Source organism: Gymnoscopelus microlampas (genome assembly GCF_963454915.1).
Source record: "Gymnoscopelus microlampas genome assembly, chromosome: 23".
Lineage (NCBI taxonomy): Eukaryota > Metazoa > Chordata > Actinopteri > Myctophiformes > Myctophidae > Gymnoscopelus > Gymnoscopelus microlampas.
In genome coordinates, this window is record NC_139960.1 from 23,634,445 (window position 1) to 23,658,099 (window position 23,655).

Consider the following 23,655-nt stretch of genomic DNA (forward strand, 5'->3'; position numbering starts at 1 on the left):
GCCCTCCTAATGCGTGAGAGGGCCGTGTTTTTTTGATAACTTTTTTCATTTATTTTTAATATTTTTTTTTTGGAAAATGAAAAAATTAAATACAAAAAAAATATATTAAAAATAAATGAAAAAAGTTATTAAAAAAACACGGCCCTCTCACGCATTAGGAGGGCAGGGTGAGTCACCAGAACCAAGGACGGGTGTTATTGATGGTTAAACGGGTTAAAAATGGAGTTTGAAGTTATAATGGGTTTGTATAGGAAGGGGGCGTGGCTGATAAAATGAATATCAAATATCTAAATACTGAATCAAGCAACTTAAAAACTGTCTGGGGGGTTCACAAGGGCCTGAGTAGACCATAAAATGACCAAAAGTTTTTTTGAAAGTGAAATATCCCTTTAAGTCTCACTGGTTGGGGCAATGGCTGCAGTATTTTTTATAATTGCAATCAAATCTGAAATCTGAAATAAAGCATAATGCAATAACACATTCTTTTCTCATATTGAGTTATTAAAAACTACTATACATTTCATAGAACACAGTTATATGGGAAGATAGTTTGTGTCCTAACTGACTTGCCCTGCTATCGCTATAACAAAATGCTAATGGTTATCTATTTTAGTTAGCTACTGCCCACAAACTGGCTTAACATCTAGGATCCATCCCTTAAAGTAGCTGACCTTGTAACAGCCAACCGAGTTACAACTTTAGGGCATGTGTTCGCTGGTGCATTTTGAGGTGATATGACTGTTTGAATCCTTTACCACATTCTCCGCACAGGTAGGGCTTCTCTCCGGTATGTGTTCGCTGGTGTCTCTTGAGTCGATTGGCACTGAGGAAGCTCTTCTCGCACTCGTTACAGGAGTACGGGCGCGCCCCAGTGTGGTAGCGCAGGTGGATGGTAAGGTAGCAGGACTGAGTGAATTTCTTCCCACAGTGCTGGCACTGGAATGGCTTGTGTCCAGTATGAAAACGCTCATGCTTCAGAAGCTCCGCATGGGAGAAGAAGCCTTTTCCGCAGTCAGAGCAAAGGAAGGGCCTCTCGCCAGAGTGCGTCAACTCATGTCTAGTTAGAGTAGCCTTGTAGACAAAGCTCTTGTCGCACTGGGAGCAGCTGAACACGTTTTCCCTGGTGTGACAGCGCTCATGTTTCTTCATGTTTCGCTCTCTCTTGAAGCTCTTGCCGCAGAAGGAGCACATGAAGGGCATTTCCTCAGAGTGAATCTTCATGTGGCTTAGTAAGCCACCCTTGTAGAGGAAACCTTTGCCACACTGCGTGCACTGATGCGGCCGTTCTTTCTGGTGAATGCGTTGGTGTGCTTTGAGGGCGGCCTGGTAGGCAAAGCTCTTGCCACAGTTGCAGGTATACATCCTCTCCTCTTTGTGCGTTTGGAGGTGTCTGTTGAGGTAGCTAGCGCAGCCGAAAGCCATGTCACAGTGCGAGCATTTGTAAGGACGTTCAGTCTTCTCCTCCTCATCCCCGTGGGTCTTCAGGTGTCTTACCAGGGCAGACTTCCAAGTAAAGGCCCGACCACAGTCCGTGCACATGTAGTCACCATTCTCCATGTGGGTGCTTTTATGTTCCCTCTGTGCTGCCAAAGATTTGAAGAACTCACCACAGATGAGGCACTCATACTCACGTCCGTCTTTGTGCGTTTGCTTATGCCTTTCCAGCGACTGCTTGAAAGAGAACCGCCGTCCACACTGAGAGCACAGATACGGCTGTTCCCCTGTGTGGAGACGCTGATGGGCTTTCAGCAGCGACTGGAACTTGAAGCACTTCTGACAATCTGGACAGCTAAAACGACCTTCCTGGTCTACAGGGAACAGGGCAGCTGATTTGTTGTTCCTGCCTTCACCAGAATGGATGTCATCAATGTGCTGCTGGACATGAGCCTCATCAGTATGACAGAAGGAGCACATAGGACAGGAAAAGGCAGGTGAAGATCCGTCTCCAACAGCCCCTTAAGAGTAAAACGTGGACTATATTTAGCACTATTTTCAAACACTTTCTATCAAATGCTCGGCTATGATAAAAGGAAATGCTTGCATTGGCTGGCTATATAATGGCCCATGAAGGTAAAACACAGCACTAGATTAACAAACATTTATTATCATAACAGCCCACTCAATAGCTTAAAAGACACCAACAACACACTAGTGAGTATATTTAGAAACAGAGGATAGGTGAGAGCAGAGAGAGAACATGATTAAGGTCACTAGATCCATGACTGGATATTGAGCCACCTCAAACAAAGTCACAGTCAACAATTTAATCAAAGTTCTAAATCAATGCTGATGAAATGCATGTAACCGTAACAACTAGAATAAACTGTAGCAGCTGTTTGTTGGACTAGAAAGTGGTTACATTGTAGTCCTGGAGACACATATTGTAGTGGGAACTACCAGAGAAGTGGTCTTCAGTACTTTGCCAGGTGTTTACAATAATAATAATAATTCATATTATTAGTATATGTCTGTCTATGCCATGGACAGATACTGTCAACCGTACACAACCGTCACAAATCTTTACAGGTGTGTAGTTGAGATCACTACGAAGGCCCAATTCGAATAATGGGTGTGGTCTGAGCAAGTGTGCCGGACGTAAGGGGTTAGGAACTAGGGATGGAGCCACTCTTACCCCCAACTTAACTTAACGACCCTGGCACATATTTGTTTTAACCATTTAAACCCTATGTATGTCCCAGTTCCCAGTTTATGTTCATGTTATTCATTCATTAGTTTTACCAATATGTTTAATGTTTCATGTAGGTACATTACAAGAAATACCAATGATTTGTGAAATCGACGTCAGGCAATTGTGGAACATACGGAAGCTATAACATAATATACTGTCACTGTCGGGGAGATGCCTTGTATGCCCAAGCTCTTGTTAATACTGTTCATTCGTTAAACATTTATAAAACCCACTGACAGACTTAACCACTTTCAACCTGGCTGGCATCCCTATTGTGGGCATGTCATTATAGTTATACATGTTAAAAGATGATTAAAAAAAGTCAAAATCTTTTGAGAACAGCAGATCTACAAGTTCACGGCTATTTCAGCTACTTTTGCCCATCACTAACATAGTATACACTGCAAAGTATATCAAATAGGGCATTCATTTATGAAAAAGAGACAGCCGGACAGCGACTACATAATGTATTGTACAAATGTACTGCAGGCCCACCTTCATCACCGTCCTTTGCCGACACCATCGGTGAGCCATAGGAATGCTCGGTACTGGTAAAAAAGAAAAGTGAACAGTAGGATATTAATAAAAGCAATGATGATAAGAATAATGAAGTAAACTCAAACTGTAAAACATGTTTTCATATAGGTTCATGACTTAAGGGTTAAGCTACTTAACCCATTAAAACCAGGAAAAAAATCGGTGTTATTTTTTATTTTAGCTATAGCAAATTGATTGACTATTCAAAAATAGCAGATATACAAGGCTTAGCGCATCACTTTGTGCCGGGCTATGAACTTGTAGATCTGATATTTTTGTTTTTTTTAAACGTGAAAGTCTTTGAATATATATATTTTTTTAAGCAAACATTTTTAACTCAAATCTTTGCTTCTGGGGGTCCCTGGAACTAAATATTTTGAAATGAAGGTCGGCCACCAAATGAATATAATTTTGGCATGACATGAAAAAGTTTGAGAACTACTGATACAGCAACAAACGTTTTTCTGAAAAACTTAATGGGTTAATTCCCTGATACTTTAAACCTTCATAACCGGAGATTCTCAAGCAATTCAAACATTTCAGCAGAACACCAAGGAAGATCAACCTTTGTCAATATTCAATGTTGAAGGTTTTAATTAGAAAGTTTGTGTTATACAATTAAAGCATATCGTCACTGTCGGGTGGTAACCTTGTATGTCCAAAACCATTCCTTTTTATTATTATTTTAAAAACATTTAAAAATAATGAAAATAGCTGATCTACAAGCTCACAACGCATCGGGAGGTGCGACACGCTTGTATGATGAAGTGGAGCATTAATTTATGGAAAAAACATAAAAAGTTGAAATATGGAGATACAAGGTTTCTGCCTGACAGCGACGATATCATTAATATTACCTGTTGAAAGGCACTGGTTTCAAAGCGGGTGGCTTCTCCAGCATTGTGCCAGTCTGTCTTTTCTTAACGGCTGAATCTTTCCCGATGCGCTTCTGCAAATTTATCACCTGAATCTTCATGGTGGGTTTCCGTCTGCGGCCACTGGTGCGGACTTTGACCAGGGAAACCATCTCATCCTCAGGCTGAGAGGACTGACTGTTCTGACTACCCTCTTCCTTTGGATCATGATCACAATTCTCACAATCAATCTGTGGGGCCAGGCTGTCAATTTCAGGGAGTGCAACAGCAACCTCTTCAACCTCTTCTTTGCTTTGTATGTCTTTCTCTGTCTTTTGGCTCTCAATGAGTCCACTTGAGTTGGATCCAGCGCAGTCACCGTCTGTGTCACTTTTGAGATGTCTCGCTAGCGCCAACTCTGAGCCAAACCTTCTGTCGCACTGCAGGCAAACATATGTGCCATCTTTCTTATGTTTCTGTTTGTGCTCTAACCGAGCTGAAAGGGACTGGAAAGCCTCCCCGCAGACTACACAGTCGTACAAGCGTCCGCTCTTGTGTGTGTGTTTGTGTCTGTCTAGGGACTGCCGGAAAGAGAAACACCGATCGCATTCGTTGCAGCGGTAAGGGCGTTCGCCAGAGTGGATGACTCTGTGTGCTAACAGGGAGGAGGCAAACTTGAAGCTTTTCTCACATTCCGGGCAGTCAAGAGGCCCAGGGGTGGTTTTGTGCTGAGGAGACACCTGGTCGTCCACAGTTTCTTCTCGATGGACAAGGACTGCCAGACCACTCTGACAATGCAGCATTTCCTCTCCTGCTTCAATCACCTCTGCTCCCCCAGTTTTCTCTACCTGAAGCACTTCCATTGGCTGCCCAGGAAGCATTTCCATAATGTCTTCAGTAATTGTCTCAATAACTGTTCCTTCAAAGCAGTTCCCTTCAATCACCACCTCCGAATCTTCTGCACTTGTCCCTAGTTCGACCTCTGCATAATCCGTCACTGTGATGATTTCCACTGCTACATCGTCAACAAAGGACACAGGGTTGGTATCGTCACTGAGGCATTGCAATGGATCCATTTGGTTGTCACAGCTGGGCTGATCTGTAGCTACTGCCACTCTACTAGGGTGAATGGCGGACAGGGTGGAAATGATGCAGTCACCCATGGAGGAGGGAGGCACTTGACAAAAACAAGAATCACAGAAAATAAATTGTCATAAACCTTTTGCATGGTACATGATGGAACAATGTGTGTTCTGGTTTTCTAGGAACTACGCAGGATAGGATCATCTTGCAGCATCACTTAAGTAAAATGTTCATTCTTCACTTACCATGTTGCTCTAAATGCCCATGGTGTTTATGGTGTTTAAGTAGATTCTTCAGATCCGTAGGTGCAGAGACTGTAAGTATGCATTCCTCCAGAACTGAGGTTGCACTACCAAGCCAGGATACAGTCTGTGGGAGATTGAGAAAAGGACAGATCTACTGCATGTACCCTTGGATATATTTCACTCATAACTTGATAAAATAATGAAATGCATACAACGATACCAAGGTCTGCAAGTCCCTCCTAAACCTGATAGCCATGATACATACAGTATAGAGAAGCACTCTTTAAGCACTTAAACCCTATATACTAAACTGACAGGGGTCCCCCAGGGCTCTATACTTGACCTGTTCCTTTTCCCCCTCTACATCACATCTCTTTGCCCAAAAATAGCTGATCTACAAGCCCACAATGCTCCACATTGCAATGCAGTGTGAGCTTGTAGATCTGATATTTCCCCCAAATGTTCGCCCCTGGCATGGGAAGCTAGGTTCATGTGGTTTAAGTCTTTTTAACGTTTATCATGACTTCACTTACCTGCTCGAGGTCAGGAATTGGCAAGAACTGAGTCAGTCGACAAAGGAACTCATAGAACAGAGTCTGCAAATCAGTGTCATAGTGTGATCCATATTCTACAGGGAATACCTCCTGTGAGAGAATAGTAAAGAAAATGTAGTAAGGCAAAAATGTCATGTTGGTCACAGGTGTTTTTTATTTTTTATAAATGCATGTACAGAGTTTTTCATTCATTTTCAATTTTTATGGAATTTTAAAGGGCCAAAAACCTGCTCCTGCCATCCTAAAAATATACCAACACATCTACCATTAGACTGCTAGATGTGTTACTGTAAGTGATGTCTCACCATGAAAAAATGTTCCCTCCCTTCAGAGTCTTTAAGCAGAGTTTGGACAAGTTCAAGAAAATTAGCCTCCATCCCATCCATTTCTACTCCATTCTCCTGCAGCAAGGTTAAACAGAGGTGAGAACTCAGGTAACATACTGTACAGTACTAACAGTACCTAATAATAATAACATACAGTACCTAATAATAATAATATAATATAATGTGTTGTGATTGCATTATGAGTACTTACTAGTGCTTATAACTGTAATTATACAGTGTTATAAGCGGATTACAATGCTTTATAGTTGACCTTATAAGTCATTATAAAATACTTTAGAATATATTATGAAAGCATTATGAGTATTTATGAGTTATTATAACTATAATTATACAGTATTTTATAAGTACATCATAATGCATTACAAGTATGTTTATAAAGAATTATAGACACGGAATGCATTCCGTGTCAAGTGTTACTGGTCACTTGCTGAAGCCTCTGGAGTTAAGGCCAGATACTACAAAAACTGTTCATTAATGCTTGTGTAGGTCATCACAAGGTGCTTGTGCATCATGAAGAAATACATCTTGATAGAAGTCATGTTTCAATACGTAACACCTGTTAAGCTACACTTGGAATTTTCATACTTACTTCTACAGGCTTGGGTGTCACTGGTTTAACTTTGTCAAGGTGCGATAAGATGAATTCAGGATCCACAAGTTGCTCACTGCGGCACAGCTCAAGAATATACTGGAAAATAAATAATGGCAGATTAAAATATTGTCCACAAGTGCAAAGCTCTGGATTTCCACCAGCACCACAGAGCGAGCCGTTAGGCGAGTCGTCATGCCGAATGTTGCGAAGTCCGCTTCAGCCGACTTAGCGCTGTTCGAGTTACGTCCTGATATGGACAGAATCGTAAATCACCCCCCCCCCCAGTCTCGGTACCCCCGGTTTTAAAGATATACACACTGTAAGGTGCATGTAGTTTGTTGTCTTAAAGATATGGGGCGGCAGTTCAGTTGCTCAGAAGGTACATCAGAACTTCAAGGTGGGTGGTTTGATCCCCGGCTCCTCCTTGGCTGCGTGTCAAAGTGTCCTTGAGCAAGACACTGAACCCTAACTCAAGGAGAGGTTTTCTCCACTTTCGGTGTGTGAATATGGGAGTGAATAGGTGAATGTAATGCACATCATGAAGGACTTTTAAGAAAGCCTATATAACACCATTTACCATATAATATACCCAAATGAAATTGTATCACTTAATTGCTACTCACCCTGGCTCGTAATCCCAGATTAAGTTGTGTGCTGTGCTTGTGCATGAGCAGCTCCGGGATCACCTCTGTCACCAAGGATATAAACTCTGCTACTTTCCAATAGTTCACGACCTCTTGCTGCTTTACAGCCTGCCACATGGATGCTGTCATGAGTTGCAACGGAGGAACCAAGAGGCGCAAGGATGGAAGTGACAAGGGGCCACCTGAAACAGAACATCAATTGCTTATTGGCTGGCATTGACATATTCATCCCATGTATGCTAAATTAACTGGTCAAGGCGTTTCCAAACTTGAGTACATGTGCATAGGTGACATCAGTCTTGTCTAGCCTTAAGTGTAGTCTAGTCTTAAGTGTAGTTGCATGTTTGGGCTTGTTTCCAAAAAAATAAAATAATTATTATTTAAGCCAGTGTTTCTCCAATATTTATTGTCATGTCAAGGACCCCCACATTAATATGTATTTGTCCCCTAACCCCCATCTGGAAATGTTTTGTGGACTTTTTCTCCAAGATTTCTTTGGAAAATAGCACATCTGCCATTTCCCAAAAAGCTGTTAATGAACTAACCTGTAAAGGCGGCCTCGAAAACTTCTGAATCCATCATTTCACGAGATGTTCATGATCATGTTCGCGATCATGAGCACTGAAGCTACAATGTAACCCTCACAACACACACATCCATGATCTACCATAACCACCCCACACATTGTATCCATAGTTATTCACATTCTACTGGATCATAAACACCCGATACATTGTATTGATAGTTAGATTAACACGTTACATTCAGATTCTACTTGATCATAAACACCCGACACATATCCATAGAGTTAGATTAACATTATAGTCACAGCTGCTTTGCTTTCAAAACAGGGGAGAGCCAAATACACGTCATTTCCGGTGTTGCCAGGTTTTGATAGAAAATTAAGCAGCCAGATCTAGGAAAACAAGTCCAAAAGATACAACTCAGGCCACATGAGCGCTTTAAATGAAACAAGCCACGGTGCTTTCTTGAGTGTAATCCTTGTAGCAGACCAGATCTTGTATTGAACTGTACTTTCTATGCTTTCTTTGCGAACTGTTAATAAAGTATTCAATCAATCAAAAACATGCATCAGCTTTTTGAAAATATAACATCTCGTGAAATGATGGATTCAGAAGTTTTTGAGGCCGACTTTACAGGTTAGTTCACTAACACACACACACACACACACACACACACACACACACACACACACACACACACACACACACACACACACACACACACACACTGTTGTTTGTGACCTGAAAACCTTGTCTTAAAGATCTAGTGAAATAAATAAAGACCTTTAAACCTACATATCGGCCTTTTTGAAAATAGCAGATCTACAAGCTCACAATGCGTCGCACCGTGAAGAGTTGTGAGCTTGTACATCGGCTATTTTCAAAAACTATTGAAATAAAATGTGGATTTTTTTTTATTTTATTTTTTTTAACATTCTAATAACACAAATGCTCCCCTGTGACACAAAACATTTTCATGAAAATATTTGACAACCACTGGTTTAAATAATAATACAACAATGTTGGAGCCTAAATAAGCTAGTACACTTTAACAAGCCCAAAAAAACGCAACCACCAATATTTTCAAGCAACAGAAAAAGAATCCCAAAGTCGCTTATAATAAGCCGACATGGCAACACTGGTCATTTCTGTTCAAGTGTATTCTTGTTCTCTGTTCCTGTGTGGAAGAGCAATGCTAGCCGGCGCAGTTTAGCGCCATCTGTCGACATCATAGTGTAACAACGTGGTGATGACACGGTTGGTTGGTTGATTGATTGATTGATTGAATACTTTATTAACAGTTTGCAAAAGCCATTAAACCCAAGAAAGCGCTATGACTTGTTTTCTTTGGGGTCCTAGCAAACTAAAACGTGTAAATGTATATGGTAAAGATTAGATAGATTAGATTTTTTGATTGATTAAATACTTCATTAACAGTTTTAAAAAAACAAGGCACATATTTATACAAAATAAAAGGATAACCAGTGGTGGAAAAAGTACTCACATTTTGTACTTAAGTAAAAGTATCAATACTGCAATATAGAGATCCTCCGTTACAAGTAAAAGTCCTGTATTAAAAAAATACAAAAGTACATTTTGTACAAAAGTATTGGCATCAAAATGTACTTAAGGTACCAAAAGTAAAAGTACTCGTCATGCAGAATGTCCCATTTCACAAGTTTTCAAATGTATAAAATGTATAAAAAATCTTTTGAAAATAGCAGATCTACATTGTGAGCTTGTAGATCGGCTATTTTCAAATGGCCAAAATGTATAGGGCTGAAGTGGGTAATGTATGTTTTGTCATAATAATGAAAATCTACAAAGTAACTAGTAAAGTTTTCAAAAATTGTTGTGGAGTAAAACTATAATATTTGCCTCTGAGATGTAGTGGAGTAAAAGTAAAAGTACTGACATTTTGAAATACTGTAAAGTTAAAAAAAAAAGTACAGTACTTAAGTCTTAGTACTTAGTTACTTTACACCACTGGACATCACTGAATGTCATCTTCTTGGTAACTGGAAGAGAGGGCACCTATAAACATGTCAGGCATGTCAATGTTATTTTTCAGTCCGGTTCAGACCATTTTTCAACCATTTTCCAAATTACTCCAACTACTCCAAGTACTCTGATCATGGGTACTGCACTAAGTGCTATGATAACAGGTACTGACGTCATTGTACTGATGTAGTCTATGACATCACTCAGACTGACCTCTGAGTACACAGGCTAATGACATCATATACGTACATTAGCCTGACAACCGGTAGTAAAATGACATTTATAGCCTCCTTCATTGTGGGAAGGCGTGTCTCTGTTTTCACTCTCTCTCTCTCTCTCTCTCTCTCTCTCTCTCTCTCTCTCTCTCTCTCTCTCTCTCTCTCTCTCTATGCATCTTCCTCTTTCTTTGTGTGTGTGTGTATCTATCTCTCTCTCTCTCTCTCTCTCTCTCTCTCTCTCTCTCTCTCTCTCTCTCTCTCTCTCTCTCTCTCTCTCTCTCCCCCTCTAGGCTTCTCTCTTTCTCTCTCTCTTGCAGGCATTGCACTCAGCTCTATATTGATGTACAACATTAGAAACACTCAGATAAATGAAGCTGCGTGCGTGCGTGCGTGCGTGTACTAGGAGACTCTTCTCCCTCCTGGCTCCTAAGATGTGGAATAAAACCCATTGCTGTCAGACTGACTTTGTATCCCTTCTTGTCACCCTTTTTTGCTCACATATGTTTTGTTATTTAGATTGGTTATGATTGACCACAAATGCTAAGTTGCTAATGTTATTTAGATAGCATGTTGTTCTAGACAGATGCTAGGTTTAATGTGTACATGGTATCCTAGTTTCTTTGATGCACTAGTGTGTTCTTTGCCCTCTTTGCTGACCATCCTGGCTCCCTACAGGGAGTAACTGTCTGCGGTATTATACTGCTGTGTACAGTCACCTATGAGCCAACATGGATACAGCACTAAGAGAATGGCATATAGCGTTCTGCTTTTATTGTGGCGTGAGGCTTTGATAAGGCTATCCTAAAGTAAGTTATCCTCGAATAAATCATGCACCAATGTTACAACTCCTTTCAGGAAGACATAGCCCTCATCTGTCCAACGTTCTGCAAATCAGATCACAGCTCTGTTCTCCTGCTGTATTTTAAGTTATGGCAGTAGATGCTTCCTCGTAAAGTCTCATCCTCCTCGGGGCAGGAGTGCCCCGTCCCTCCTTGGGGTTGGAATCCTCTCGCGCGCCTGTTGTGCAGCACTGTTATTACCCCTGATGAACATGTCAACAGTACAACCCACCTTATTCCTTCTACCTATCACCTGCCTCTTAGTCATCCTCACTAACCATTACATCATCTCAAAACAGCTTTCTCCCCCCAGTCTCCTGACCTCCAAGTGACTGGGTTAAGTCACTGTGTCAAATGTGAAGTTGTCAATGTTCAAGGTTACTATGAGGCAGACCCCATGGCCTTGCACCTGTGTCATGCTCAAACTACCCACCACCTTGAACTGGATTTAAAGTCATAATAATACTATGGCCTTGAACATTCAAAGCTTCAAACTTACACATGATGTCATTGTTAAAGGTTACAATTAACTTTGATCTCTCTACTGCTAGGTTACGTCAGACACAACATGTTTTGAAATTCCACAGCCTCTTCAGGCAGTGTGACTTTATCTAACAATGTTACCATTGTTTACCATATCATAGCTTCCTAACAAAACTCAGCTTACACAGTTAACACCGTAGCTATGGTTACACATTCAGATCTGACTGTTATCTGTTTTTTACTATATCAAATAAGAACATCCTACTAGTGCTTCTAACTTCAGCAGTAACACACATTTCACTTCTACTAGACATGCATTACTTCTATAACCAGTGACAATATACATTATAACACAAACAATCAAAGCAGATCACAATAATACATCACATTAGTCATTAAATAGCTCAGATTATTTTTAACACACTAGAATAGCTCTCTCATATAATAATAATAATAATAATAATAAACTTTATTTGTATAGCACCTTTCATGACATGAAATGCAGCGCAAAGTGCTTTACAGAGCAAGAATACAGTTACAGTTACAACCAATTTAACAATAAAGCAAACAAAAAATAAAATAAAATAAAAGCAAAAGCATAAAACATTAAAATAGGCAATACAGTGAGGACTTAAAAATCAACCAAAGAGTCAGCTAAAAGCAAGAGTGAAGAAATAGGTCTTGAGCTGTGCTTTAAAGCTATCGACAGAGGCTGCCTGTTTTAGGTGTAATGGGAGTTTATTCCACACTGTTGGTCCGTAAAAGCAGAATGCTGCTTCACCGTATTTTTTATATGTCATTTTAGGCACCTCGAGTAGGTCAGCACTTGAAGACCTGAGGGTCCGGTTTGGATCATGTCTCTCTAGGCAGTCATAGAGGTAGGAAGGTGCCAGACCATTTAGAGCTTTATAAACTATTAAAAGAATTTTAAAATCAATCCTAAAAACAACCGGGAGCCAGTGTAGTGAAGCTAGAACTGGAGTGATATGTTCTCTCATTCTAGTTTTAGTTAAAATTCTGGCTGCCGCATTTTGAACAAGTTGTAATCTGTCAGTTGTTAGGCAGGCCAGAGTAGAGTGCATTGCAGTAATCAAGCCGAGAGAAAACAAAAGCGTGGATCAGCGTTTTTGCGTCGTCTAACGACAGATAGTCTCTAATTCACGCAATATTTCTAAGATGAAAGAAAGCAATCTTGGTGACATGATTAATGTGTGCATTAAAATTCAATTCAGAGTCGATAATAACCCCCAGGTTCTTTACTGTGGTGTTACTTTCTACAGCCAGGTTACCAAGTCTACTTATTATTAATTCTCTCTGCTCACTGGAGCTGATAAGTATTAATTCTCAACACTTATCAGCATAACTCTGTGCTTCGCTTAACTCAGGTTTTCCATTTCCCAGCTACTCCTCTCTGGCTACCTCTGGCGTCCAATGTGTATGCTGCAGTTGTCTCTTCTCCTTCTACGTCACTCACAACTCCTTCCTCCTCAGTCCATCTGAGGCCTGCTTGAGGCCTAGCTGCCTTGATCCTTGACCTCAACTTGTTGCTCCACAGCATGTTATTGTATCCGAACACCATTTCCACTGTATCCATCCGCCAATATAGCTGTGCCAAAGCCTAAATATCACTGCTTGGCGAAAGTATCCTTAGTGCATGTGTGGACCAGCTGGTTTTCAGTTATTTTAAACCTCTCTCTCTCCCAGGCTGTGGTCCCCACTGGCTTCAAGATGTCTATCCCCAAGCACTCCAAGGTAACATGCCTGAATGACTGGAGACGTGCCACTCTCACCTCAAATGTCATGACAGTAAATGCTTTCAAAGGCAGGTGAGAGGCTACATTTGTACCATTCATGTTATTATTATAGGCCTACCATGTTTATCCAGAATAACTGGGTTGCAGCGGTGCTGAAGTAGGCGCACAACGTGATGGGGTTTGTGGATCTGTTCTTTTGGGTTGATTACTTTTGATGCACTAATGGTCTTTTTTCTTTTCTTTCGTTTTTGAGGTATTAAATAAAAAGATCTTAAAGGTCCTCAAATTGTCACTTCACTGTCATCTGGGGACCCCCCAAAATCACTGGGGGTCCCAACCCACAGGTTGAGAACCACTGGAGTAACCTATAAATCAGGCTTAAGCTTACAGGGATTTCAGCATCACGAACAGCGCACATGACAGAGGATGAAAGGGAACCCGGCACCGCTCCCATCCATTCACCATGGAACCCTCTCTGAGTAGCACGTTCCGTTCTGCTCTGGAGCGCCTGAAGTTCAACAATGTGGCCCTCCGGAGGCTCCCAGTGGACCTCTGTGAGGGCCCGGGATGTCGCACGGTCAACGGGGCATGTTTCTCCCGCATCCACACACTACAGCCTCTGCTCAACCCGACATTCGTGGCGTTATCGCAGTCGGCGCTGGCGCTGCTCGGGCTGAGCGACCCGCAGGAGGATGTGCTGAGCGACCCCTTCGCTCCAGAATATCTGAGCGGTTCTAAACTGTTGCCTGGCTCGGAACCAGCGGCGCACTGTTACAGTGGTCACCAGTTTGGACTGTTTGCTGGGCAGCTGGGAGATGGAGCAGTGGTTTATCTTGGTGAGGTGGAGGGATGGTCCTCAGACACTAACGAGAGATGGGAGATCCAGGTGAAGGGTGGAGGCGTCACACCCTACTCCAGGTATTGTTATTATTATTATGTATTTACTTTATCCCTGGGACCTCAGTGTAAGAACATTTTTTATTGTTCTATAGATCTAACTATAGATCCTACAGTGAAACACTGATCAAAATAGTCATTGTATGTTTTGTAGTTATATTTACTTGTAAAAGCAATGTTGTTTCCCCGGAACCAACAGGTTGCCAATTTGTGGACATATATAATTGAGGGCATTATGGATTGGCCTATACATATTTTCCCTTTTTTAAACAAAAATGTTGAGCAACAGAAGCAGCAAGTATCACGAGCCATGCCCACTAGAAGCACATGGTCGTGGATTTATAAACCTAAGAAGGCCTGCTTAAGAAATTAATCCGCTTGGGGCACTTGAGCCATATTGTGAAGCTATTCATGGCCAACTCAATAGCATTCCATTGTTGTATCTCTCTGTGTAAGTCCTTAGTTTCCCGAGTTTTAATTTCACTACATGCAATATTAGTTCATCTTTTCATTGGTTGAATCAACAGATTCCAATTCAAGGCTGGTATCTCCAACACTGAACACATTTCTAGTAGTGTAGTTCTGGTCAATAACTATATGGTGTTTTTTTTTTTTTTTTACTTCTCCCTATTCAGAGACAGCATTAATAGATTGCTCCAAATAAGCCTGATTAATAAGTGATTTCTGGCCCTCTCTCAGAGATGGTGACGGAAGGAAGGTACTTCGCTCCAGTATCAGAGAATTCCTGTGCAGTGAAGCCATGGCTGCCCTGGGCATCCCCACTACCCGTGCAGCCTCCCTTGTCACCTCTGACCTCTATGTCAGCAGAGACCCGCTCAGCAATGGCCAGCGGATACCTGAGAGGTGTTCAGTTGTTCTACGAGTTGCCCCTTCCTTCATCAGGTGGGCTGGGTTCACCTGCAGACGACCCCCAGCGTTAGCTTGGGGATCTGCTGTTAACAGCATTGTTCAGGCTCCCTGTAGTTTTCAATTCGGATAATGTACTTAAAGGTAGGGTAAGTGATTTGCTTTGGTTAATTCTGATAGTACTCATTGCTGTATAGTGTTTGTTCAGTAAAAGGAGTCTCCCATGTCTCTCCAGCTCTTTATTAAAGAGAAAATGCATTTTCAGTGCTCTCTCCTGATTGGCTTAAATGTTGTCACCTACCTGAAAATGTACTATATTCTGTTAACTAAAGAGTCGGAGAGACACCTCTGACCGAACAAACACTCTGTAGCAATGATTACTATCAGAATATAGTGCTTTAACATTTTTAACAAACAAAAATAAAGTACCAAAAAATATCACTTACCCTATAATATGCCTATATGTGTTTTAGCCTTTTTTTTTTTAAACTTAAGATATTCTTTCCCAGAAGTACTGGTGGCTAACTGTTCATGAGTTCCCTATATAGAGTATACAAGTCTTAAGAGTTGTAAATAAACATGTCTTTAGTATAGACATGTGTATTTACCACTCTTAAGCCCTACATACTACTTTGCCACGACGAATTGTGAAATTAGCCAATCTAAGCTGTAAACGTGTCACGTTTGAAAATCTTTTAACTAAAATAAAAGGAAAACCCATCCTTAGCCTATACACTGACTGGCACAGCTGTAACACTCAACCATTTGTTGAGGCTCAAATAGCAACCGTGAGTGAATCAGACACAATGCTTCAAAGGCATCTAATCAAAATCAAGAGCAAAAGAATGCTACACAAAACTGCCCTGAGAAGATGCTGCGCTTCATGCTAGGCTCTGCTTCATGCACTTCATGCTATTATAATAAGCCTATTCCCCAGATCAGTACAGACTGTTGAATAAAAGTAATAGGCGATGGCATTTGTGTGTTCATACTATACATGAAGATCATTCAACTTGAATACAATTCAAATTTTGGAGGAAATTTGGAGGATTTGTTCTATTGTTGCAGGTTTGGATCTTTTGAGATCTTTCTGCCTCGAGATGAATTTTCAGGACTCCTTGGTCCCAGTGCTGGACGGCACGACATTCGTGCTCAAATGCTGGATTACGTCATCGAGACTTTCTACCCTGACATACATCATGGCAATAGCAACCGCAAAGACAGGAATACAACTTTCTTCAAAGAGGCAGGTTTCTGATAACAACAAATGTAATTTTCTTAAGTCTAATTTCGAGACCAGTGAGAATAAATAAACACATTTGTCTGGGTTATTGTTAAACACATCTGACATCAAAACTTTGACATATATAGGGGTCCCCTGTCATGGTTAGAATTTGCCGCCTGTCTCAAACCAACCAACACCTTCACCCAGGTCTTTATGGTGGCATTGGACGCTTTACTATAAATATACATTTTCTCTGTTTTCAAGGTAGCAATGCGTACGGCTAAGCTGGTGGCCCAGTGGCAGTGTGTTGGCTTCTGCCATGGAGTCCTTAACACTGACAACATGAGTATCTTAGGTCTAACTCTGGATTATGGCCCCTTTGGCTTCATGGACAGGTAAACCATCCTTCCTCACAGCAATTTATAGACAGGTAAACCATCCTTCCTCACAGTAATTTATGGACAGGTAAACCATCCTTCCTCACAGTAATTTATGGACAGGTAAACCATCCTTCCTCACAGTAATTTATAGACAGGTAAACCATCCTTCCTCACAGTAATTTATGGACAGGTAGACCATCCTTCCTCACAGTAATTTATGGACAGGTAAACCATCCTTCCTCACAGTAATTTATGCACAGGTAAACCATCCTTCCTCACAGTAATTTATGCACAGGTAAACCATCCTTCCTCACAGTAATTTATGGACAGGTAAACCTGCATCCCTCTTCATAGTAGTTAATGGTCAGGGTAAACCATCCTCACTGTAATTCCTTGAGTAGACATAGGATAAACATACCAGGGATTCATTTGTGTGCTTCGACTCACAGAGCCCTTTAACTGGGCCTCTGTCACGGTGAGGCTAATTTTAACTTTCTTGCATTACCCTTTTCTTTGATAAGAATTACGCACTTTATCAGCTGAAATTGCATCATACTTCCAATTGTTACATCGATGTCCTACCCTTGGTATCTTCAAATCTGTATTCTAGGAGTAGTCCCTTGAGAACCGTATATGCCCTGTGAGTTCTACTGATCCACTAAACTCTATTCTATTCTATTGCTTTTGAGCGGTGCAACCGCTCCTATAAGAGGGTTTAGGACCCATCCGTGGTGAAAGTTTTTCCATCCGTCGTGAAAATGTGTCTTTCGCTGTGACGCCATGCTGTGGAAAACACGCCCATAGGCTAAAAAAATAATCACACCCAGTACTGTGCTGTGATTGGCTAGCGAGACACATGATGAAATTAACTTCAAACTTCGCAGACGTGCTGTGATTGGCCAGCGAGAAGCATGATGAAATTATGAATAATGTAAAAAATTTAAGCACGTCACTTCGCAGGACGTGCTGTGATTGGCTACCGAGATGCATGATGAAATTAATAACTCATAAATATCACCACTCACTTCACACTGGGTGTGACTTTTGTTTAGAAATGACAAAAACATGAATAACTCTCATACAAGCATTTCCATGACGTCTGTTCAGCTTCATCATGGTGATGTGTGCCGTTCTTGTGTGGCAGATTCAATCCAGAATATGTGTGCAACACCTCTGACAAGAGAGGGCGCTATTCTTACCAAGCTCAGCCATCCGTGTGCCGCTGGAATCTGGTTCGCCTAGCTGAGGCCTTGGGTTCCGAGCTCCATGCAGCTAAAGCAGGAGCCATCCTGGATGAGTTCATGCCCATGTATGAGGCCTTCTACCAGGGTAACATGAGGCACAAGCTGGGCCTTCTGAGGAGAGGAGAGGTGGAGGACAGGGAGCTCGTCTCAGACCTGCTGCGTCTCATGCACAACACAGGTACAATGAAAAGTCGCTCAAGTTATTCCCATTACAAATATTTTGGAGATTTTTTTTACTTGACTTTGGTATAGTTGGATGGCTAATTTGGCTATAGGCCAGTGATGATTTTGACAGCAAATTTTGATTTAGTTTTAGTCATAGTGTTTTGAAGAAAAAAAATCCATTTAGTTTTAGTCATATTTTAGTAATCTGAAATGTTATAGTTTTTGTCTAGTTTTAGTTGACTAAATATCGTGAGATTATAGTCGACTAAATCTGCAGTTGATTTAGTCGACTAAAATGTATTTTGACGGTGCCTTAATGGCGTTGTAATGGCAGATTTTACACTTGGTTGCATGCTGAAAATAGCAGATCTACAAGCTCACAACGCGTCGCGCTGCGACGTGTTGTGAGCTTGTAGATCTGCTATTTTCAGAGCGCAACACCCAAGAGCAACCAAACTAAATGAATTGTCTTATAGCTCTACTGGATCTCTTCTCCACTAGTCCCTCACTAACATTTTAGTCTAGTTTTTATTTCTTGACGAAATTGTCACTATATTTAGTCTTAGTTTTAGTCGTCGTAGCCTAGTTTTTATTTAGCTCGTCATAGTTTTAGTTGACGAAATCAACACTGCTACAGGCTATGGAAAACAGTTCACGTTATTCTGACTTTATGTCAGTGTTAGCTGTAAAGATAGATACAAATATGTTATGTCATTGAGTCTGTCTACCTCACCACTTTTCTAGGTGCAGATTTTACCAATACCTTCCGTCTGCTCAGCAGTATACCTTGGCCTGAGGATGGAGATAGTGAGAGGACAGCAGTTGGACCAGTAGTGGATCTCATCTTGGAGCAATGTGCATCCATTGAGGAGCTAAAGGTGGCCAACAAACCTACTATGGAGGAACGGTGAGGCTGTGTGTGGTGGTATGGTAGCCTGTATGTTTTTTTATACAAAAATATGTAGGACCAAACCAGTACAAATAAGCTAGGAGAGAGACCTCAACTCTGTTATGCTTTCTATTTTTAATGTCCAGTAGATTTAAATTCAGAATGTATTAATTGAATTTGCCAGAGTTTGACCCAGGAGTTACTTATTGAAAGACAATTTAGCTACCATCCCACCATACAACAGATACTATATGATATATGACGATAATGTATATGTATATGTATATGTATATGTATATGTATATGTATATGTATATGTATATGTATATGTATATGTATATGTATATGTATATGTATATGTATATGTATATATATAATTTTGTGTTAAACTATTTTTTATTGTATTTTTCCAATCTGCCAGCATTTAGGAGAAAAAGCTTTACAAGAAAATATGTAAGTTAAATGTGTGTTTTGGGACACTTGACTGGGACTCATTTTATATGCAGGTATAGCGTGTGAGCTTAAATAGGTTAGTGGCCTGTATAAGTAACATAATTAGTTTATAGCTCTCTCTCCAAAATTGCTACCCATCAAGCCTGTCTTTTTCTCATTAGGCATATATAAAAAAAACTTTATTTTGTCCGTTTGTAGTGAACTGGCAATGATTTTATCCATGGCGCAGACCAATCCAGTCATGTTTGGCATGGTGGCTGAGAGGCCAGAAGTGGTCCAGCAACTAGAAAAGATGGGGCGATTAAAAGAGCTTTTCAGTACCAACCAGGATGAGCTCCGCTTGAAGCAGCGTGATGACTGGATTCGCTGGACTGGTCAATACAGGTTAGAAAACAAGAGATCACGGTGATGGAAGAAGTACTCACATATTTTACTTAAGAAAAAGTAGCAATACCCTATTGTAGATAGTCTGTTACAAGTACAAGTTCGGCATTCCAAAGTTACTTGAGTAAAAGTACCAAAGTATTCATCAAAATGTACAGGCTCACAGCGTGTCTCTTTGCGATGTGCTGTGAGCTTGTAGATCGGCTATTTTTTAATTGCCAAAGTATATATACAGTTCTGAAGTGGTTTTGTAATAATAATCAAAATCTACAAAGTAACCAGTAGTCTAGTAAGTCAAGTTTTCAAATAATTATAGTGGAGTAAAGTACAATATGTGCCTTTGAGGTGTAGCGGAGTAGAAGTAAAACTTTTGAAAATTGGAAGTACTCCAGTAAAGTAAAAAATACCTAAAGATTTTACTTAAGTACAGTACTTGAGTAAATGTACTTAGTTACTTTCCACCACTGGTTACACATATAGGGAACTGCTGATATCTTTATTGAGACAATATACCTGCTCTATACGATGAATGGTATAACACAAGACTACTACGGTTTGTACTTTTCCTTCTTCTCAACACAGGAAGCGTTTAGCAAAAGAGAGTGATGGAGTGACTGACTTGTGTTCCCTCAAAAAGCAGAGGATAAGTGTAATGGACAACACAAACCCGCGTGTGGTCCTCCGCAACTACATTGCACAGACTGCAATACAGCTTGCAGAAAAAGGAGACTTCTCTGAGGTCTGAGGATATTTTCATTGAAACAATAAATCAGTTGATTATTGCTGAATGACGTGTATCAAATTTAACCTAATTTCTGTCCCTCAGGTCCGTCAGATCCTCAAAGTTCTTGAGCACCCGTTCTCCGAAACAGGCTTTGATCACATGAATATGTGTGAAGACAGAACAGTCAAGAGCCAAGAAAATGGAAATAATGATATTAATAATCTGAGCATCCCTTATGATAGCAGACCCCCTGCTTGGGCAAGAGATATTTGTGTCTCTTGATCAACATAGATTGTCTACAATGGAGAGATGTTTGTTTAAAAGTGGTGGGACCCAGTAGGCTGCAATGTCATCCAATGTGTTCCTGTGTACATCTGTATTTGCATGGATTTTGTTCTTATTTATTTTTATGTGTGGCTTTTTAGTTTTTCAGAAAATGTATAAGGGCATTTTACACATCATGTGTATTGATTAACCAATTAAACCCTACAGTATCCTGTTGACTGGAGTCCAAAAATAGCCGATCTACAAGCCCACAACACGCCGCGATGCATTGTGAGCTTGTAGATCTGCTATTTTTGCTGAAAGTTCGTCCCAGAATTCTGGTTTTAAGAGGTAAAACTGTTCAGCATGTCCTTGCATTTACATGATGATGAATGATGACCTAGATGACAAGACAAATAATGTCCCGTCTGTGTCTGAAACAACAGGAACACACTGACACACATTTATAGATACCTGAAATGTAATGTCGACACCTTAAAAGAAAATATATCACTGAATTTATCATTAGCCATGAGATCTAAACCTTTACTTTTTTCTTTTCTTTACACCTTTATTTTAGGTGGTAACTTGTTTTAATATTAGCCTTAATCAAGTGTTTTTATGGGGTCTTGTGTATTTTCTTGTGTATTGTCTTGTGTATCTATTTTTTCCCTTCTGTATCTCTATACTCTAACTGCTGTGCTACTGTGTGAATGCCACTACTGGGAGATGGAGGGGGGGCAGCCTCTTACGTCTCTGGTTTTGGCTACACCAACCAGTCCTGGAGCCTCTACTGCTCAGAAGACCATTTCAGAGCCCAGCATGACCACCAGTCTGTTGACATACCTCTCACTCCCAAAGTGGCGGTGTACTTGGATTGGCCAGCTGGGACCATGTCCTTCTGTAAAGTCTCATCTGGCATCCTCAGCCACCTTCACACATTCCACACAACCTTCACAGACCCCATCTACCCTGGGTTTGGGATGGAGGAGGATGATTACTCTTTGTCTATGTATGTTCAGTGCACTGTAGATTAGGGTTAGTTTACAGGGTCTTTATCATGTGAAAAGGTGCTGGAAAATACTCTTTGTAGTTAGTTCTTTATGGATTCTGTCCCAAATGCCTGTACAGAAATTGGACAAAAGGGCGTTTGTGTATTTTGCACCCTTGGCAGAACGATTTGCAACTAAATGAAACCTTAGCCAAGTCTCCTTTGTAAAAGAGATTTGTATCTCAATGGGCCTTCCTGGGAAAAAAGGACAATCCTGTGGCAAAGTAGAGAAATAAATGACAGGCAACCTGATGACATTATTTCTTTCTTGATTCTGTGTGTGTGTGTGCGTGCGTGCGTGCGTGCGTGCGTGCGTGCGTGCGTGCGTGTGTGGTTATAAATAGTCCTGTGGTAATGTAAAGACAAATAAATGACCAGCAACATGAAAAGTAAAAACTTATGGGTTGTTTAAAGGATTAGGTGATTTAGGTCTGCAAAAAAATGTCAACAGAGCCTACAAATATAGCCCAAACAAATGTTGTTAAAACAAGTCACAACGCTGGGCTGTTGCTTTGATCAGGATAATTAATCGCGATGAACACGTAGTTCTTACTTTATCCTGGGAACAGTTGCCAGGACCTCAGTTATGGACTAGGGTTGTAAATGCATCCCAGAATTATTTTGAGCGACCCCATAGCCTTTTCTAGTGCCACCCTCAGGCGAAAATGTCAATTTTGTGCACAAGACATCTCATAATCTAGGCCAGAGGTTTTCAACTGGTGGTCCGTGACTTTTGTGTGGTCCCTAGTCATCCATTCAGTAATGTCCCTTGTGAAGTTCTGGATGAATTTTCAGACAGTAAAAGCTAAAAGTACTTTACCTTTTGTAACAATGTATCTGTGAGAGTGGTATTGCCACACTGGCATACCTGAAGAATATTAGTATTATATAACAGCATTATGTACAGGGCAAGGTTGGAGCCAAAAAATGACATGAGACTGTCCCTGACCACCACTATAGCCAAGAAAAGACAGACGTGGACCACCTGTAATCATGCCATGGACCATTAGTGGTCCATGGACAGTGCACTAAATGACCTGGTGACCTAGCAGCAGTTCACTAAATGACCTGGTGACCTAGCAGCAGTGCACTAAATGACCTGGTGACCTAAGATGACAAGTCAATTAAGTCACAGTTACAGGGAAGTCTGAGGTCAAGAAATGTAACAAATATGAGACTGTAAATATTATTCTCTTAATAAAAAAATCACATCTGCCGCTCCCAGTTTTCAAATGAAGTTTCTTGACTGCAGTCCACCTTACAAGACTGTAGCTCTGCTCTTGTTGATTTTCCAGTGTGTGACAGCCTTGGAATGCTGATATTTACTCTGGGGGCTGTGGAGAATTATGCGAGAAAGTGCCCAGTGAAAACATACAGCCGCACATGTGTTTGTTCTGGTGAAGCAACACCAAATAATTATTTGGAACTTCAACAGTAGCCTAACACAATGGTCTCCACTCTCCAGGGAAAATATAGCATTTATTTATTTTAGTCATTTATTTATTCACACAAAACCATGGGTGTTACAGTATACATCCCAACATTAATGATCTTACATATTCAAATATTGATGTAATATAGCATTTCTAATAAATTCTGATAAACTATGTCATTGTGCATACAGTATATTCTTGCTTTCTGGCAGTATGTTTAGAATTCCTCTTTTCATTCTCAGGGGAATTGCGTACTGTGACTATGTTGGTCTGGGAAGGTGGAGTGGGTGTGGTGAATGAGTCAGTATGAATAAC

General features: G+C 40.7%; 2 protein-coding genes across 2 annotated transcripts; one reads left to right on the forward strand and one right to left on the reverse strand.

The window, feature by feature from the left end:
- Positions 1-227: 227 nt before the first annotated feature.
- LOC311039885 (uncharacterized protein) lies at positions 228-8,391 on the reverse strand. The gene is made up of 9 exons (XM_084049896.1): positions 8,091-8,391; positions 7,525-7,727; positions 6,899-6,997; positions 6,268-6,363; positions 5,942-6,052; positions 5,409-5,532; positions 4,084-5,257; positions 3,185-3,237; positions 228-1,955 (listed from the first exon to the last, which is right to left on the reverse strand). Exons 1-9 carry the CDS (start codon positions 8,125-8,127, stop codon positions 691-693), a joined length of 3,162 nt encoding a protein of 1,053 aa, XP_083906022.1. The 5' UTR covers positions 8,128-8,391; the 3' UTR covers positions 228-690.
- A 5,436-nt stretch (positions 8,392-13,827) lies between these two features.
- Positions 13,828-21,893, forward strand: selenoo2 (selenoprotein O2; the record flags this gene model as incomplete). Its single annotated transcript, XM_084049528.1, has 10 exons — positions 13,828-14,282; positions 14,961-15,164; positions 16,197-16,378; positions 16,622-16,748; positions 17,878-18,155; positions 18,887-19,049; positions 19,683-19,868; positions 20,451-20,607; positions 20,695-20,761; positions 21,586-21,893. The coding sequence occupies 10 exons, from the start codon at positions 13,828-13,830 to the stop codon at positions 21,891-21,893; spliced, it is 2,127 nt and encodes a 708-aa protein (XP_083905654.1).
- Positions 21,894-23,655: the final 1,762 nt, after the last annotated feature.